Source organism: Archocentrus centrarchus, chromosome 16 (assembly GCF_007364275.1).
Source record: "Archocentrus centrarchus isolate MPI-CPG fArcCen1 chromosome 16, fArcCen1, whole genome shotgun sequence".
In the NCBI taxonomy this organism is placed as follows: Eukaryota; Metazoa; Chordata; class Actinopteri; order Cichliformes; family Cichlidae; genus Archocentrus; species Archocentrus centrarchus.
This window is the reverse complement of record NC_044361.1, coordinates 21870553-21888998: the sequence shown is the minus strand read 5'-3', so window position 1 is coordinate 21888998 and position 18446 is coordinate 21870553. Positions and strand designations below refer to the sequence as shown.

General features: G+C 38.2%; 2 protein-coding genes across 2 annotated transcripts; both read right to left on the bottom strand.

Moving 5' to 3' along the window:
- Nucleotides 1-4554: 4554 nt before the first annotated feature.
- Nucleotides 4555-6535, bottom strand: hoxa13b (homeobox A13b). Its single transcript, XM_030750204.1, has 2 exons — nt 5842-6535; nt 4555-5604 (listed from the first exon to the last, which is right to left on the bottom strand). Exons 1-2 carry the CDS (start codon nt 6473-6475, stop codon nt 5366-5368), a joined length of 873 nt encoding a protein of 290 aa, XP_030606064.1. The 5' UTR covers nt 6476-6535; the 3' UTR covers nt 4555-5365.
- A 3445-nt stretch (nt 6536-9980) lies between these two features.
- Nucleotides 9981-17751, bottom strand: hibadhb (3-hydroxyisobutyrate dehydrogenase b). Its single transcript, XM_030750054.1, has 8 exons — nt 17623-17751; nt 16638-16798; nt 16440-16549; nt 16214-16335; nt 11563-11696; nt 11342-11418; nt 11083-11239; nt 9981-10581 (listed from the first exon to the last, which is right to left on the bottom strand). Exons 1-8 carry the CDS (start codon nt 17690-17692, stop codon nt 10423-10425), a joined length of 990 nt encoding a protein of 329 aa, XP_030605914.1. The 5' UTR covers nt 17693-17751; the 3' UTR covers nt 9981-10422.
- Between the last annotated feature and the right edge of the window lie 695 nt (nt 17752-18446).

Genomic DNA, 18446 nt, shown 5'->3' with positions numbered 1-18446 from the left:
TTTTTTCTTTTTATTTATTTATTTCAGGCATCAATTCAGATTCGCACCCAGGAGCAAAAAGACTAAGATGCAAGGTCAGGTTTGCTTATTTCCGTCATATTTGCCATGTGCCTTGTTTTTGTTTGGACCAACATTTCCATGATCATTAAAGCATACTGTTCTATTTAAAACTATATTGTTCCCAAAATTATATTGAACTGTGCTGTTTTTGTTTGTTTGTTTTTGTTTGTTTTGGGGTTTTTTTGCGTAAAAGTTGAAAAATCTCATTTTCTTCACTACCTCTTATAAATCAAATTATAAGAAGACCAGACCAAAGCTGGAAAAAAAAGTTTATAGCTATAGCTTATTAGGATAATAATCTGATATATACACAGCGTATTTGATGTTTAACGTAGACATATACGTGTTCATGTGCTATGGATAATAAACGTATTTGGCGAAGGGGCTGCAGTCTTTGCATCGCTTGTTCTCTCATTGCAACGCCCAATATAAACCTTTGGACACGGGCGATTTCCCACACTTCAACCCATTTTCATTTGTCATCACTGCTGACTAAGTGGGCACATGTGTCACACATCGCTAAACCTGTTATGCAGCCAATTTTAGAATTTAGTCCAAATATATCAAAGCCTGTGAATTTGTCATCTGCACGGAAGCATTAAGAGACTCTAATATTTCATCCTGCCCACGTGGCAGGCTGTTTGATTTGAACGGACCGTTTGTGCTGTTGCTGTGGCACTAATATTCAACTCATAGTTAAAACGGTCTCAAATAATAATCAAAGAAATACACCAAATTTAAATCCTTTGTTACTTCTTCAGCCACTTATGTTTACGGCAGCATGTGCATTAAACCGAGCCTGCAGGTGTGCACCAGTCTGTCACATTCTTCTCTCCAGTGCAACAAAAAATAAGATGCACGCCTAAACCCGCGCCTTAGCAAATACATTAATACACTAACTGATACCAGAAAGCTTCATTGGTTGTTTTAAAGCATGTAGGCTGCATTTAAACAAGACGAGACTTCAAGGTGTGTCTCACAGTAAAGCAAATATATCCGCAACAAATATATTTGACTAGGATGAAAATATTTTTTTTCTGTAAAGAAAACTTAAAATTTGAGGTAATTTTAATTTAGAGAAGTAAAATCATGTACTGTGTCAGCATAGCACCTGGGTTAGTAAATTTTAATTAAAATATTTATTGATTGATTGATTTTACACTGCTCATATTATGATTGCACTGCTCAGATAAACATAAGAAAGTGAAGGTTGGTTCAGATGCAAAGGCTTGAAGGAGAAATTTAAAAAAAAAGGAATATTTAATGTAGCAAAAGCTGAATTTTTTTTTTTTTTTTAAAACACCAACATTTAGATTGGCAGTCGCTGGTGGTGGATGCGGGTGATGGGTTACTTTTAAAAGAAAAAGGTTTTCTCGATTGCACAAAACTTTTGGTCGACGTATGTTTAACTTTTCCTGCTTCCTGGGTTCATTTTGAAAATGTAAGTTAAACGCGTTAGTTGATAATTAGTCCACATATTATCGACGATCCATGCTGCATTTTTCATTAAACTACAGGGGAAAAAATGGTCTTTTGTGTGAGTCTCAAGCTTTTTAAAACAGGCCAGTTATTATGTATCAAGCATTGTAAGTTTACACAAAAACAAAAGCATCAAAACACTTTGAGTGCAACTGCTTTTCTTCTTCTTTTTTTTTTTAATGAAGGATTCAAAGATTGGTGAAACATGAAGACGGTGACAGAAGGTTTCAAACATTTCGCCCTGGGTCTCTTGTTTACACTCACCTTCAAAGAAAATTGTTCAAGAGCAAACCAACCAACGAAAGAGGCCTCCCTGCACTTTTTAATGTGGACGATGATTTGAATGAAGCACATAAAGTGCTTACTTTACTTTCCAAGAGTTATGTCTCTATGAGCCTGTAGCATGACAGATCACTCGAAAGGAAAATAAAAAATAAATTATTAAAATGAGAACGATTAGGAGGCCAGAAGGATTTTCAAGTTGGCCAGACAGCTTTTTTATTATTATTATTATTATTAGCAGTTAAAACTATTTGGGTAACTGTAAGGAGTTGTCCTACGCCAGCTTTAAAAGTAATACGTAAGGTACATTTACCAGCAAAGGGCTCATGTCATGACATTTACATCACTAAAACTAAAATCTGAATGTTTGGTGTAATTAAGATTAGAAAGATTGGGTGGAAAACGCATTTAAAAGCTTTAATAAAACTTGTGTTCATCTTTGAAGGTTGTGGGCTAAAATCAGTTCCACATCAATGGTTTGATAAGTCTGAATTTCTATCTTCTATCGTCGTGGCACATAAATCCGTGCTAGCAGTGGATTTGATCGAGTGTTGAGTGTATTTATCCGTGATTTTTGCAGCTGGTCGTGCCGTTTGTCGGGGGAAAGCAGAATCTCCGAAAGCTGGAAAAAGTCAAGTCCTTTCAGACATGTTTGCTTTTGGATGCCACGATTCTGTCTTCAGCTGCAACAAATAAAGGTCTTTGCCCTTGTCTGAAGTTCACTGCACAACCTTCAACGCCATCATCCAGATACACAAACACACAAGAACATAAAAGAGTGCAAACGTCCAGCATTAAACGCAGGATCATCTGTGTAACATGAGGAATTAAGCTACACTTCTCTTTACGTCTTATTTTTAGCCCTTTTCAGGGTAGGCCACATGTTTGTTAGGCTATCCTGTAAATGTTCTTGGCTCCAGTTTCCTCCTTGGCAAATGCTGCCATTTACATTTAAAGACAGTGTTAACGTTAAAATCAAGGTAATACTAAATAGCAGAGTTATTTTCACTCTTCGACTGATTAATACAGCAGCGCGCTTCAGGTCTGCAGCATGCAGGAGGTTTTGGAGTGAGATGCATTTACCTGTGCGGCTGTTAGGGGGAGCAATGACACAAACCAGCAAGAAGAAGCCCCGCACTTATAGAGAATCCATACATGTGGACGTTTTTGAATCCATCTCATGGTGGGAGAATATTTAAATAAACCTTCTTTATTTCCAAAACCCAATTTGTGTAAGCAGCGTGGGGAGCCATTTCTCGATTTCAAATTAATAATAAAGTATCCTAACTGAACCCTGGCCTTGAACAAGACGATGAATTCGGTACTGTTTGTTTCCCCGGAGCGCACAATGTGACTGAGCAGAGAGGGTTACACGCACCAGAGGGTGCTGCCTGGTTAGTGTTCAAAATGTTCCTTTTTATGGCACAGGTCCATCCTTCAAATATAACCGGACCGGCCTTCCGCTGCGAGGGTTTAGACTAATGCCATGCCCTACCTGGCTTCAGTCATATAGCCTAACTTTACATTTTTCATATTTTACACAAATATTAAATCAGCCTTTTAGCCTAAAGTTTGATGTTGTAGAATGTTAGTTGATCTCGTTTGGAAATGAGATATTTTGAGATAATTATGAGGATGAATTATATAGGCGCAAAACGTTTACAGAGACCCGAAAAAGAAGGGAGGGCATAGCAATTAACAAGCTAGTTAATTACATACTATGAGTTTATGTTTTTAACATAAGATATTCCTGATTTGTAGTCAGCTTGTGCGTGCGGTGTTTTCAGTATGAATGATTTGATTTAAATGAAGATTAAGAGAGCCTATTCAAACAGTTTAAAGACACATTTTCAATGACGGGACTTACGACGACTCAACAGATGTATTTTTTTTTTTTGGTTAAAAACTTTTTTTTTTAAAGAAAAATATGTATTGATTGGAGTTTTCCTTTTAAAAAAATGAATGGAAACGAAATTATAAATGGCACAGAAAAAAAATACTCCAAACTATCTGAAGAAATTAATGAAAAATCTACTGAAACGGGAACGGGAACTGTAGGCTAAAACGGCTGATTTTGTATATATATATATATATATATATATATTTATTTATATATATATTTATATATATATATATACATATATACCAAGGGAATACAAAATGGTAAATTAATACGTGTGTGTAGGATTATAATTATTAACGTTATTATTTCACTGCCCTGTGACTTCGTCTTTGTCAAATCTGTCTTTACAGAAATAATTTCATAAGCTATTGATTGAATACTATTGATAACGAGATTGAAGAATAAGGTGGAACTCTTACCTTAGCTGTCCAAGCTGAAGCATGACCCATTTTAATAATAGACATGTTTATCACGTTTAAAGCGACAGGGATTCCCCCTTTCTTTTTTCTTACTTTCTCTCACACACACTTGCTCACTACTTGTGTCAGAGCGGAGACAGATATGAAGACAAATGTCTGCAATGAGCAGACGCACTGTGCTGACAGAACATCGCCACTAGATGGCAACATAAACTCTCTTAATGGCAAGGGCTCCGGGCTCAACGATAGGACTCTCCATAAAGGCCTGTTGGCCTACATTCAGGAAATAAACTGCAGATTTTTGAAAATGACATTCTACCAGGAGAGGGATTCGGAAATCCAACCACTTTTTATTCCAACCAGATTGGAATAAAAATTAAGAATGAAAATGACAAAAAATTACACTGAGTCTCTTAAACATTTATTGTCAAAAACTTTTTGCTATTGCAGTCAAAAATCGGAGGATAAATGTTGCAGTCATAGTATTTACATGTTTAAATATGCCTATATTTTCTTGAAAGACTGGAGAATATTGTAGGTTATCAGCTCTTTCGCAGGCGAAATATTTTAAACAAAAAACCCTCAGGGGGAAAAAGTGTGGGCCAGTACTGAAGTACACAAACATTTACGTACTACTGGCTGATATTGAAAGATAAAGTTTATTTCAATAGTGATTGGCTGTTTAAATTGCAGCTTAAATTTCGTTTTTCAAGCTGCCAAAACTTCGGAATGGAATTTGTCTGAAGAATGTAATCCTGTAATTACTATTGTATCTGAGTGTGATTAACTGAGCTTGGCCTGCTTGCATGTAATGGCATTTTTAGTTTGCATCATTGTCTATAAATGAATGTTTTCACTGTAAGTGAGTCAACCTTGATTTCAGTGTTGTATTAAGCAGAAGAAATGCGCGTGACTGGACAGCGTGTATCTTTGTTTCTTTTTCTTTCTTTCTTTTTGTCAAAGCTGAATGTCTTTGGTTAATAATATTAAAGCGTCCCACGCAGAAACGCCTTGGTCAACGTGTTCCAAAGCATTTCCGATCTTCTGTCAACAGGCCTTTAAGGCTGGTTCCAATTAGAACACGAGAAGGAAATGTGCAGGACAAAACAGAGCCTCACTGGCGACAACGAAACCGTTCATAAAGTAATAAATTATAGCACAGTTTATTATTTTTATTATTATATTAAGGGCCATCCATGTCCGCCTTTCACCAACTTCGGAGCTAACTGGAACTCTTGAATTTATTGACAATTTTTTTCTCCTTTACGCGCCTGTTCTGAAACCAGATTGTCACTTGTCTCTCTGTCAGGTTTGTCTGCGCAGATATCCTTCTCCTTTTGTCTTTGGTGATGAATTTATTGGTGGCATACTCTCTTTCCAGTTCTTTGAGCTGCACCTTAGTATATGGCACACGCTTCTTTCTCCCACGACGGACAGAGCTGTCGCCACCAGATATAGTTTCTGAGAAAAAAAAAAGAAGAAGAAAAAAAAACATATCAGTTAATTAACCTGCTGGACTGAACGCCATTTAAAAAATGTACAAAGATTTATTTATTTATTTTCCAAACGCAAAATGAAGTGGGTGGGTGGGGGGGGGGACTTCATACATAAGCCATGCAAGCACGTGTTTTTATAAGTTTAATTACACATGCCGGCAAAGACTGCATATTTCTGCGTGAATAAAAAAACTTTGTGTACCTTGTAAAGTGGATTTCCACAGTGGATTTGACTGTGGTTGCTCCTTGGTGCAGTAAACTTGACCACTCCAACCGTTGGTGATGGCCCATGGTTGGTAGGGCTCCATGGGCAACAGAGACTCATGTCTTGGCTCAGATGGGGCACTCAGCGCAGGTACGACAGGGACGTCCAAGTAGCTGGGTTGGTAAGGGCCAGAGGAATACCCCTGATAAAACGCAAATTCTTTCGCCCTGGAGGAGAACTCCTCACCAGAGACCGTTGAGTCTATGTATTTATCGCCATAACCAGAAGGCTGTGCGCAAGCTTTAACGCTGCCGTGGGACATCCTGCATGGGTAATAACTGCTGCCAAAATATCCATAGGGCAAAGATGCATTGGGCGAGCTCTGAGTGGCAGAACAGGGGCTGCATTGTTTGCCAGGTTCCCCCATGCCAGAGACTGGCACCTCACTCGCAGTGTAGGTGGTGCTGGGCGCCAGTGAGGTTGGATGCGCTAACAGATTCCTGCACTGATTTGCAGCAAAATTGCCTCCAGTAAATCCTTCCATGTTCTTGCTTCTTTCATCCAAACCGTTCTCGTACAGAAACATCACCGGGTCAATCCAGTGCGAGTGGAGGAGTAATGAGGCGGTCATAGCATTCCCTACATTGAGACGACCAACTCTTTTTCAAAATCCCCTCGACTGAGCCCAGACAGGGACTTGGGCAGAGTAACGATACCAACACGCCTGAGTACGTAAAGATCGTAAGGTTATTGGCCAGAGCCAAACACGTGATATGCAAAGGAGACGATAAACGTCTTGACACGAGATAATGCAGATCAGGCTGTGTTTGAGAAGATCCTGCACGTCAGTGCATCCATGTATTTATGCCAAGAAGAGCCGCAGGTATAAAATTTTTTTTTTTTCTATCTAAAACGAATTTGGAGTCTCACACTGAATGAAACTCGTGTGGAGGCAGTCATACAGTGCCGCAAAACAATCATATTTTATGAACTGTGTAACGCATGGCTTGAAATAAGCAGCAAGTGATTATTGATTTTTCCCGCCCTGTGGAGTTGTCTGCACACGCGCCTGTACAATCAGACGTGCTTTAACTTTATTAATAAAGAAAACAGTATTTATACACTCCAAATGTTTTGGGTTTTGTGTCGGATTTGTAAATAGTAGACCTTTTAATGCGCTTTAAGCAAAAAGTGCAGTTTTTTTTTTGTTTTTTTTTTTTACTAAATCTACTATGATAATATTAAACAATCTGAAGTGACTGGTTCGCTATAAATATGTAATTTCAGCACCATATTTTTGCGGGGGCGCCCCCCGCCGCCTCCCCCCGAGCAAGAAGGCTGTAAACACATTTCTTAAGGATAAATTTAAATGCATTTTATGAAAGAAATCGTAAATCAAACCATCCTCGCGTTTGGCAAACACAATTTTAGTGTCCACAAGACACAGCAAACATTGCGTATTTGGTTGCACTCTTCCTCATGCGAGTGAGACGCGGTTGGAGGCCAAGGTCAAGTTGAAGTTGCAGTGTTGCCAAAAAGGCACTTAAAGCACCAAGACAAAGCAGCGCTAAATGCCGGAGACTGTTGGATAGATTGGATTCGTTTTTATGACAACTTGAATTTGTACTGTTTTCTTCTTTTAATAAAACTTTGTTTTATAATATAATAAGAAAAAAAATCTATTGCAAGAAATGAAATCCAAATCAAAGCTGAAGGCGAAATGTTTCTACATTCCTGTAATGTAAAAGTTAAAAGACTAAGCCGGTATAGTTTAAGGGTCACATGGGCTGCTATATTCCTGAGCAGAACTCAGAGCTTTAAAAAAAAACTGTTGTGCATTGGGTCAGATATTATCATAAACAGGTGCTGTAGACTTCACTGGTCTGGAGTGCAAGCACCAAAAATGAATTATCTACTTTTGAGCGTGTATGGAAGTATGTGGAAGTGCGTTTGCCAGACTTAAAAAGGGAATGTGGACATGAAGGGATTTACATACTATTTTCATTTGTGATTTACATGGCTATTTTAAGTTGAGACCACAAACGCAGAGGAATGTATACCCAACTAAATGTGACCACTTTTTAAAAATATTTTAATAGCGTTTTCCCACCTTTTGAGGCTGTAAATCTTTATGGCCCAAGTTCATAGCTCGTAGGCAAGAGTGAGTTGTAGTCTAGGCTGGATTTCAGGAAAAAACTCATAATGCTTATTGTTTTTTTATCGGGTTTTGTTTTTATTGCATTGTCACGATAAATGGCCCTGAATCTGCTTTTTGTTAAACATTATGCTACGTTGCATTTTTTTTAAACATTAAAAAAAAAGCCGCATTTGAAAAGCGGCCGAGCTACAGTAAATGAGAGCTGGCTCGAAAGGAATCTGAGCCAAGTTGTTCGCACATTAGAAGGCGGATGCCTTTCTAAACTGAATATAGCAGCTGGTGGAAATCGGGTTTTGAGCAGTTTATTCAACTAAAAATAAAATTATTAACTAAAATTAGTTGTGGAGCTGCTGGTTAAAGATGATTTCAATGCGTTCATATAGCAAACACACAGAGATACACACACACACACACGCGACTCTTAATTGCACTGGAAAAGTCAGCATTAACCTACTTTGCGTAATTTTGTCTAAAAGTTCATTGATAATTGATGGCAATATAACTGAGTAGCTGTGTAGCTGAGTGTGGTAGCCCACCCTAAATATTGAATTAATTATCTCACACACACACACACACACACACACACATACAGACACGCACAACAAAAATTGTACAAAGAACCCCCGAAATGTATAAATTAAATATAAAAGAAGACGCAACACTTTAGAAGTAAGACGGCTGATCGACAGACCGTCGATTTAATTATGCTCATAATGTCACTGAGTTTGCAGCGCTTGCTTTTCGGCTCCTAATACCCGGTACTAAAGGAGAATTTGGATTCTTCTTTTTTTACCCTCTCTTTCCTTTTTTTTTTTTTTTTTTAACAAATTACACACAAAGAAAAAGTCAGCCACCCAATTTATTTTTTGAAACGCAAAATCAACGTTAGAATAATGCATCTGTTTTTTGTTTTTTTTTTTAAAAAAAACATTACACTAAATTTTAGGCACAGCCTTATAGAGTGCGTTAATCTTTTTTTTTTGGCTGAGGCTTGCTGCTGCAAAACTCTACTTAATCCATGAACAAATATAGATATTATGTTACTACCACGTTTAAAAAAGAAGAAACCAAGCCGACTGTTGGATGTATAATTTATTCAAAAGTAAAGATACCGTAACTTTTGGTTCGGGATGTCAGGCGCGCTGATATTCATGCAGTCTGCGGAGACCAAAGTGCTGCTCTGTTTGCAGTACCTATCAAATAGATGACAACACAGCTCTTAGCCTACAGTGCTTAATGGACTTTTTATGGGTTTGTCTTGTGATCGCATGACCTATGGCACCTTGGCCTCTCAGTGGATCTTTGCCAACTAGATCAGTAACATGCCGTCCTCCTGTCTGTGAGTGGGGACAGAAGAGAGGGGCAGATTTCCCCCAAACTAATGAGGCGGGCAACATGGTGTAACGGTGTAACCACAGCTTTGTTTCTTAGGCTCGGGAAGCAATACGCAAAAAATATTAAAATCTTAAAAGTGCGGGGTATACGTTAGTTCTGCCTCAGCATGTGTTTCACTGTCTATCGCACCGCATCCCGCCACTGTATCCGCTCTGCAGCAAAGCTTCCGATGGCAGCTGTTTGCTCAGCATTTTATCGTGACTACTAATTCAGTAAGACACACGACACCAAGTAACATTTGGGAACTATTTGACTTACTAGTGCTCTGAGGCATGGGGTGAAAATTACGCAGTGCGAGTCCAACTAGGAGCTGCACAATATATTTAAATCTTAAATTGCCATCTCCATCGCGACAATTATCATCCTTCCTTCCGAGTGTGTGAAGTTCGACTGCATTTAATTGCGAGTTTGTGGACTGCGTGCATTTGGTTATTTAAAGGTACTTCCAGGGAAAGCTGGGCACAACTTATTGCCATCGTACTTAAAATGTCACCATTTAAGGCAACAGTTAAAAAAAAAGAAAGAAAGATAAAGCACTCAAATTATCGTTCATTTGAAGTTAAAGTCCAAATCAACAGATCAGTTAGACACCAACATTTTTCTTTATTTTTTTAAACAGGATATGACATTCAAGTAACAACTCTCTTATGAACAGAAAAAAAAACAGCAACATAAAGAAACAGTTGCAAACAATAGATAAATATATGGAGAGCAAACAGTATTTATAGTTGTTTCTCTTCCGCATAGATGATAATTCAACTTCTTTTAAAAATTAAGTGAGTGTTTTACTATAAAAAGGCTAGATCACACAGGATACATGATTTCCCGATAGAAGTGAAGTTCTCATTTGAGGTGTCGCACTCTGTTGGAGCTCTCAAGGTTTCATGTATTTCACTACTTTGGAAGAAAAAGAAAAAGAAAAAAAAAAAAAAGAAGTCCTTGTGGTGAAATGCACCCTAACTACGCTATGTTAGTCCTGTGCAGAGCCGGGCATTGCAACGCTGTGGACGGGGTGGAGGCTGACATTACTGGCCCTCCTCCTCACGCAAGAACTGGAACACTGAGGAGAAATCTTTATTCGCGTAACCACGTGCACACATCATACGATAGACCTGATGGGCTAAGGAGCCCAGGGGGACAGGCGTCTTTGTGTTGGTTGCTGTGTTCTGTGCGAGGCCCAAGTCCTAAAAAATAAATAAATAAATAAAAATATCATGAGAGCAGAAGATTAAAATTCTTAAAACCACAGGTCAGAACACCACAGACACTGTTTCACTGTGTTGTATTAGTATAGGCTTGGGTTTTGGGTCTCTCTCTGTAATCATGACATGGTCTTTACCTTACAATATAAAGTGCATTGAGGTGACTGTTGTGATTTGGTGCTATATAAATACAATTTAAACTGAACTGAATTCTTTAAAAGAAAAAAAAAAGGGACATAAACAACAGTTGACTGCATTATTTTACATTTTGTAAGTAACTGTCATTAAAGTCCTGGTTACACACACACACACACCATATGGCACAGAAATAAGTTCAATACAAACAAATACACTTTATGAATGAGAAAACAGTTATTAAAAAAATGGTGCTACTGGCAATAAATTGTCTACATTATTGTGAGGAAATATTATGACTAAAATATGTTTTCTCCCTCATTTGTGAGGTGAGGTTCATACACTGACCTTTGCCATCAGCTGAGTGCCAAAGCCTCCCTGGTAGTTATTTCCAGAGGGGACTCCTTCCATGACTCCTGGTACGGGGTTGTAGGTGTCACTGGACCAACACCGGCCTGAACTCATGTTCAGGATTTGAGCCAAAAGTTTGGGATCAAGACCAAGTCTGTGAATTGAAACCGAGATCACGTTTCAAAAATTATATTGTAGCCACATGTTGTTATTTGTTACCCATTTTCTGTAATCCTAACTAAGAAAGTGTTTTCACCTGATTCCCAAGTTCATTGCCTCTGAAGTCCCGATCATTCCAATAGCTAAAAGCATGTTGTTGCAAATTTTAGCAGCCTATAACAAGACGGTAATACATTAGGTTACATCTATTACATTTCTGATTTCATTAAAACAGTTGACTAACGAGCACATGCGTACATGAACAATAACTTTCACACAAGTGACAAAGAAAAGAAAAAAGGTTAATCTGACTCACACCTGTCCAGTTCCAACTTGACCACAGTAGATCACGTTAGCTCCCATGCAGCTGAGGAGTTCTTTAGCTGCAGTAAATTCCTCCTCTGCTCCTCCAACCATGAAAGTCAGTTTACCCGAGCTGGCGGCACCCACGCCTGGGAAAAAGAAACCATGGTTACGTATGACAGTTGGTATATAGTAGGTGCTAAATTTTCAAAAAAAAATCATTTGTTTTATTGAAATTAATACATTTAAAAAAATCAAATGTGTTAATTATCTTAAAGTAAATGACTTTAAACATCATGTCATCCTTAACCATGTAGCTTTATTAGCAGCTACCATTCTATGCCTTACATGCTCAGCATGGGGTAGAAAGACACTCAGGAAAAACTACACTTTATTGCATTAAACTGTTTTACTTACATTCTGACTACCTTTAACGCTCCTGTTTGAGAAAGCTTTCATCCAGGTGCAGGACCAGTGGAATATTTTTAGTGAGACACAACACTAAATAAACAGTTAAACATCTTTGTTGTATGTTGTTACTGTTCTGCACTCCCAACTTTCTGTCTGCCTTTAAATCCACCTCTCACAGTGTTGGTCAGCCTTTGCCTAGATTTAGAAACAGCTGTTGCTGAATGAAGCTGTACATTAACCATGCATTCAGGTTCATATGGGGTTAAAAGCTTGGCAATATATAATAACCAGGTGCAAGCCACATGGGTGCCAAGAAATTAACCAACAGTGTCTTATAATTAATCCTAAAGTTTACAGGAAGCCAAAAGAGAAGGGCCAGGATGGGAGGAATGTGTGACTCCCTAATCCTTCTGAGCAGTCTGCCTGAAGCATTTTGTATTAATGGGAATCTAGAAAGACTGTGCTGGGAGTTATAACAGGCAAGCTGAGAAGCAAGAAAAGCGTGAGTAATGGCTCTGAAACTCATCCTGAAAATAGGTCCACATACTGTGTAAGTATTGTGTTAGGTTGTAAAGCAAAATAAATTAACAACTAAGCTGGGACGTCAATGAAGAGGCTTATTTTATAATATAACAAGCAGCTGTGATGAAAGAGATAACCACGACTTCTGATTAACTTCATAGACATGAAGGAAGGACTAAAAGAAACCCAAAGCTGTGTCATCTGCACCACACTGAAAACTGAATTACTGTACAAAGTATAGATTGAAAATTCATTTGAGAGTGAAAAGTAAATAAATAATGGGGACAGGTTTTTGGACATTTATACTTCTGGTAATATTGGCTATAACTGATCATTTTAATCATTTAAATATTGTCAAAATGTACTCTAAGGCATATCTAAAAACATGAAATGCTGTTCAAATAATCTCGCTCATAATTTAAATCTAGATATTAGTGTATTTATCTTTTGAGTAGAACATTAGTAGCATTTGGTTAAAAACAGCCAAGCAGTCAGAAACATGTTTCTGGATATTCGCCAGTAAAATAATTTCTTTTAGACTGCTTGCTGATGCATCGTGAAGTGAGAACTGAGACGTAACACTAGAGCTGTCCTGCTAATTTGTCAGTTAGGTACGCGGTCTGTTTAGAACTCCAAATTGGGCCTTATTCACGAAGGCGCATCTTTTGATTAAGACGTGGGATTTGGCGTCATGGTTTAGGTTTTGGGAGCATGTGTACGTCACATGTGGAATGTGTGTGTAATCAGGGTTATTGCAGCACTTTGTGAGACACAGACTCTTGTTTGTTTATGGTTGCCCTTGGCATAGCACACAATCCAACTAGCCAACAGTCTGCAAGGCTCGGATGGCGATGGATTCCGAATCTGACATTTTTGTCAAATGTAATCCAGACTCATCTAGAGGAAAACTGTTATGTGATTCCATGTCAAAGATATTCCAAATGAATCCTTCCTTATGAGAAGACCAGTTTTTGACATCCACTTCCCTTTTTTTTTGCAGCAGTTTCCATTTCTCTTATTTCTGACTTTAGTACAGTAAAGATTTCAGTCTGGTTTCGCAATTGGTCCTTACATTTATTCACAACTTTAAAACACATGCTGACTCAATTATGTTCACTCTGTGTGAGCTTTTAAGTTTAAGTTTTAACCACACTGCCACTGTACTCCTTTGGATTTCTGCCTGACCGAAAGAGAGATGTTCACTTCATTTAAGAGCTAAAGCCTGGTGACTGACGTGCTGTCAGTGCATGACATAAAGTTCAGATTGCATCACTTAAACTGCCACCGCCACACATAGAAGTTTGAGGCAGAATGCAGGACAACTTTAATCCATGTGCACTACACTGGGGCAGACGCATATAAATCATTTGTAATCTTTAGAGCCAGTCCATAAAATGGACCAACTTCAACTCAAAGAAAGTGGCTGTCTTGACAGTGATGAGGTCAAGTTCAAACAAGCTGTGTTGCTTTGTGGAGCCCAAGAAAATCAGAGAGCACATTCACACACACACACACACACACACACACACACACACACACACACACACACACACACACACACACACACACACACACACACACACACACACTATAGCTATAAAACATCTGTGAAGGCCAAGCTGTTTCTCCTCCTTCTTTAGCTAGTGTTATTTCTTATTAACAGTACTTAAAAATCAGCATGAATGACCTTGTATAGCATTTAAGTTAAATTATAGGACACTGTATAATACTAGAGAGACACTATCAACCGGAACCAAATTCCTTGTGTGTGTAAACATACTTGGCCAAAATAAACCTGATTCTGATTCTGATTCAACTTGCTGCCATAAATAGATCAACTTACATGTTTATATCTATTCAAATTAATCTGAATATGATATAAAGGCCAGTGATGAGTACAGTTTAAGTTTTAATAATCTAAAATTCAAGGAATATTTATTTTTTTTCCAATCCTGATTAGGGCTGCAATGATTAGTCAACGTTGTCGACAATAAAAATAGTTGATGAATTTAATTGTCGATAATAGTCGTTTATTATTACTGATGACTTTTTTTTTTTTTTTTTTTTTTTTTAAACGTAGTGAGACATCGTCCTGTTCGTCCATCTCTGGCGAGCTTCACACATGCGCAAACCGGTTGTTAAGTGATGACGTGGAATTCCATTTCCGGGTCCAAACTATCACGTGATAAATTTCCCGCAATGCTGTGTCCCTGGTTGTTTTAACTCGGAAAAAAAAACAAAACAAAAAAACAAAACACACACACACACAGCTGTGATTTTACCAATGAGAAAGAGAAGCGGAAATGGCTGCAGTTGATATGATTGGTCACTATTAAAGATGATTATAACATGTCATTGGTTATACCATTGCTGTTTATTTAGAAGCTTTTGGACCCAGAAATGACATCAGACTTAAAGACCGGATAGCATTCAGCGGCACGTTTAGTGATGGGGGATACTGGTGAAGCTGTGCCAACTTTGTTTTACAGGGACGAAAAAGTACTATATTTTTGTTTTGTTTTTTTATGGTTGGAAAAATGGACCGTTAAAGTTATATCAGCAGCAAAACTGATTAAAAGTTTTGAATGAAGTATGTGTTTACTACCACATTTTAAATAACCTTATGCAAACTGTAAAAGCTGATAGCTAAATAAGTGCCATTTCATAATTATGTGATTCATAATCCGATTAATCGACTAATCATTTCAATAGTCGATGACTAATCGACTATCAAAATAGTCGTTAGTTGCAGCCCTACTCCTGATTGCACAGACTTAGGCTTTTGAAAATTATTCTCCCATCACATTTTGTGATAGCATAGGGTTAGAGGTACTTAGACCTCAGAGAGTTAAAGGGGATCCATTTTGTTCATTTCCATGTTTAGTGCAGTTCAAGAATCCAGAGTTACTTTGCAGGGAATCGGATTTATCTTGATGCAGTCCCTCAGTTCATGGTCTGAAACAAGCCATTAACCCTCCTCTCTTTTTAAGACCATCAGTCTTTTATACCAGCTTTCCACTGATTAGCTGCTCCTTGCAAACAGAAGGTTTGAACTGCAGGTGGGTGGGGCATATCCCCCGTCACTGAGGACATACAGGAGCAAGAAGAGGAAAAAAATATGAAAGAGTATTGGAGCAGTCAGAAGTCTCAGCTTTTGGCTAGCAGGAATTGATTGCACATACAGTGCTTTGAAAAAGCAGTGGTTTTCCTCATTGGAACTCTCCCATGGATGCCATTTCTGTCCAGTCTCTTATTGTTGACTCATGAACACCTTATCTGAGGCAAATAAGGCCCGTGGACAGCTGCCTCTACAAAGGTTCAACACTGCTCCAGGTTTTTTTTTCCTTCCCCATTTCTGGATAATTGCTCTCACTGTGGCTCACAAGAGTTCCAAAGCCTTAGAAATGGCATTGTAAACCTTTCCAGACAGACAGATGTCAGTGACTTTATTTCTCAGTACTTCTTGAGTTTCTTTAGATCGTGGCATGTTGTGTTGCTTTTTTTGAAATCTTTTAGCCTACTTTGGTTTGGCAGACAGGTTCAATTTAAGTGATTTCTTGATTAAACAGGTCTGGCAGCAATCAGACCTGGGTGTGGCTAGTGAAATTGAGCTCAACTTTCCAAAGAAATGTGGTTAATCACAGTTAATTCATGACTTAAGAATGGGGGGGGGGGGGGGGGGGGCATTAGAGTATTTATTTTAGCATTAGAGTAATCAAAATATTAAACTTACCTCCTGAAACAGGTGCATCCATAAAAACTGCCCCCATCTTCTCAGCAGCAGCAGCCATCTCTTTTGAAACAGCTGGGTCAATAGTGCTGGAGTCAATGAGTAGGGAGCCTTTCTTTACCTTTCTGTTGATAAAGGTACACTTGGTTTAGTTGAATCTGAGATAAGGATATGAGCGTGACATTATCATTATCATTATTCAAAGAGATGCAAAAACTTGAGAACATACTTGAGAATGCCATTAGCTCCGGTGTACACGTCGATGACATTGGGACTAGAGGGGAGCATGGTGATAATACGATCAGCCTTCTCTGCTACTTCGGCTGGATTATCCACAATCTGAGGAAAAACAACCAAACAAGCATATGAGACATACAGTACAAATTTTTTTTTAAACAGAAAAATGTGTACGTTCAGCTTATACTACCTGAGCACCCAGCTCTTGCACTTCCTTGCATGACTCTGGGAACACATCGGTAGCGATGACTGGGTATCCATGCTTCAGCAAGTTCTTCGCCATTGGGTTTCCCATATTTCCCAGACCAACGAACCCCACCTGTGTCTTCGAGGCCATACACCTTGTGGAAACTATCAAACAAGCAACAAATGGATGAGTTATAAGACACACTGTCCCTGTTATGTATGCAGGGGATAGATTTAATTTTAATAATTACATTAGCTTAAAATTGTGCAATTGTCCTGCAGTATCATAAAAAGGGTGGGACAATGATGCCCCAATCTAATGACCTCCCACCCTTTTTAATATTTACTTAAGTAAAAGGACATACATTCATAATACGCACAAACCTACTTCAATGTTAAAAGTCATGAGTCAAATAAATACCACTATTTTGTCTTGGTATTAACGTTAAAAAAATTCTAAGTGTAAATAATATCTCTCTATGCTATCTAAAAGAGCACCTTGAATGGGGAATCAAAAAGGATATTTTATTTATATGTTTACATTCCCCCCACCACCAGCTCCAATAAACATCTGTAAGATATCACAAAGATCCACCGTGTCTTTCTTTCTACAGTGTGTAGTGGTAACATTGCATAATGTGCCTTGGATAAAAAAGGTAGGCCACAATAAGAGACTAAACGCTGACAATTTTCCTGTCCCTGAGCGTTTTAAAAATAATGAACAGTATGGAGCTCTGGTAGACAACTCGTCGTCAACCAGAATGTAATCTTTAACAGAAAAACTCCTTAAGCAGTTAACTGTGAACTGAACCCCCTGCAGCAGCAGCTAAACACAGTTTAGTGAAAAATTAACTCAAACTTCCCTCTCCACATTTCAAGGAAAAATGCTGTTTTAAAACCACAAGGAGTCGTCAGAGAAAAACTTCAGATTGCAAAGTACACGAGGCGACCTGCACAGTGAGCATACGGTGTCCGTTTACTGTACTTACCAAACGCAAAGTCAACATGCTTGCAACACCTTCCTACTAGATACCGAGACCCTCTCAACAGGGCAGCCATGCTTCTTTCCTCTTGACCTTACGTGTGACGTAGCAGTACGTGCATTGATGACGGACGAGCGTTCCAATCAAGTAAGAGATCTGTACAGCACCGCCTACCGGTTTCAGCCACTGAGCGGCAGAGGAGGATCTGAGACGCTGACTAAATAAATAAATAAATAAACAACAGTATGTGCAATAGTACACACTACGCATGATATTACACATTCTATGGATTACTTATTCTATTTTATTTATTCTATTCATTACTCATTCTATTCTATTTATGCTGCTTGATGTAATTCCCTCATGTCATATCTGTGTGCAATAACCTAGAGAAATCAAGCTCATTTATTTGATTTACTAATTAATCTTACTTAAACACTGACTGACCGATGCTTCTAACATAGTACTTTTAAAGCATTCTGAAAATAAATAAAAGATACTACATGTCTATAGCGAGATATCTCATTCCCTATATGAATATATGTCTGTGTGTGTGTGTGCATGTTGATGCTTATGTGTTTTCTACCAGATGACCAAATCCACATTTCCACAGTATTGGAAGAAGTGTTCAGATCCTGTACTCCAGAAAAAGTAGTAGTACCTCAGGGTAAAGATACTGTTAAGTCAGGCATTTGAAATTGAGCTTAAGTAGTATTTTTTTTAGTTAAAGAAAAAAAAAAAAGTCATTTTACTGAACCACTATTACTGATACTTTAATATTAAACCATATTGCTGGTGCTGTTTTTAAAATCCATAGTAATAGTAACATA

What these genes read in the sequence shown, in the direction of transcription:
- hibadhb (XM_030750054.1), bottom strand. Translation starts at nt 17,692, where the DNA reads ATGGCTGCCCTGTTGAGAGGGTCTCGGTATCTAGTAGGAAGGTGTTGC. An exon ending in TGCAAGAGCTGGGTGCTCAG is followed by an intron (nt 16,550 to 16,637) that starts GTAGTATAAGCT and finishes GTTTTTCCTCAG; the next exon opens with ATTGTGGATAATCCAGCCGA. An exon ending in GGAGCTAATGGCATTCTCAA is followed by an intron (nt 16,336 to 16,439) that starts GTATGTTCTCAA and finishes CTTTATCAACAG; the next exon opens with AAAGGTAAAGAAAGGCTCCC.
- hoxa13b (XM_030750204.1), bottom strand. Translation starts at nt 6,475, where the DNA reads ATGACCGCCTCATTACTCCTCCACTCGCACTGGATTGACCCGGTGATG. An exon ending in GTGGAAATCCACTTTACAAG is followed by an intron (nt 5,605 to 5,841) that starts GTACACAAAGTT and finishes TTTTTTTCTCAG; the next exon opens with AAACTATATCTGGTGGCGAC.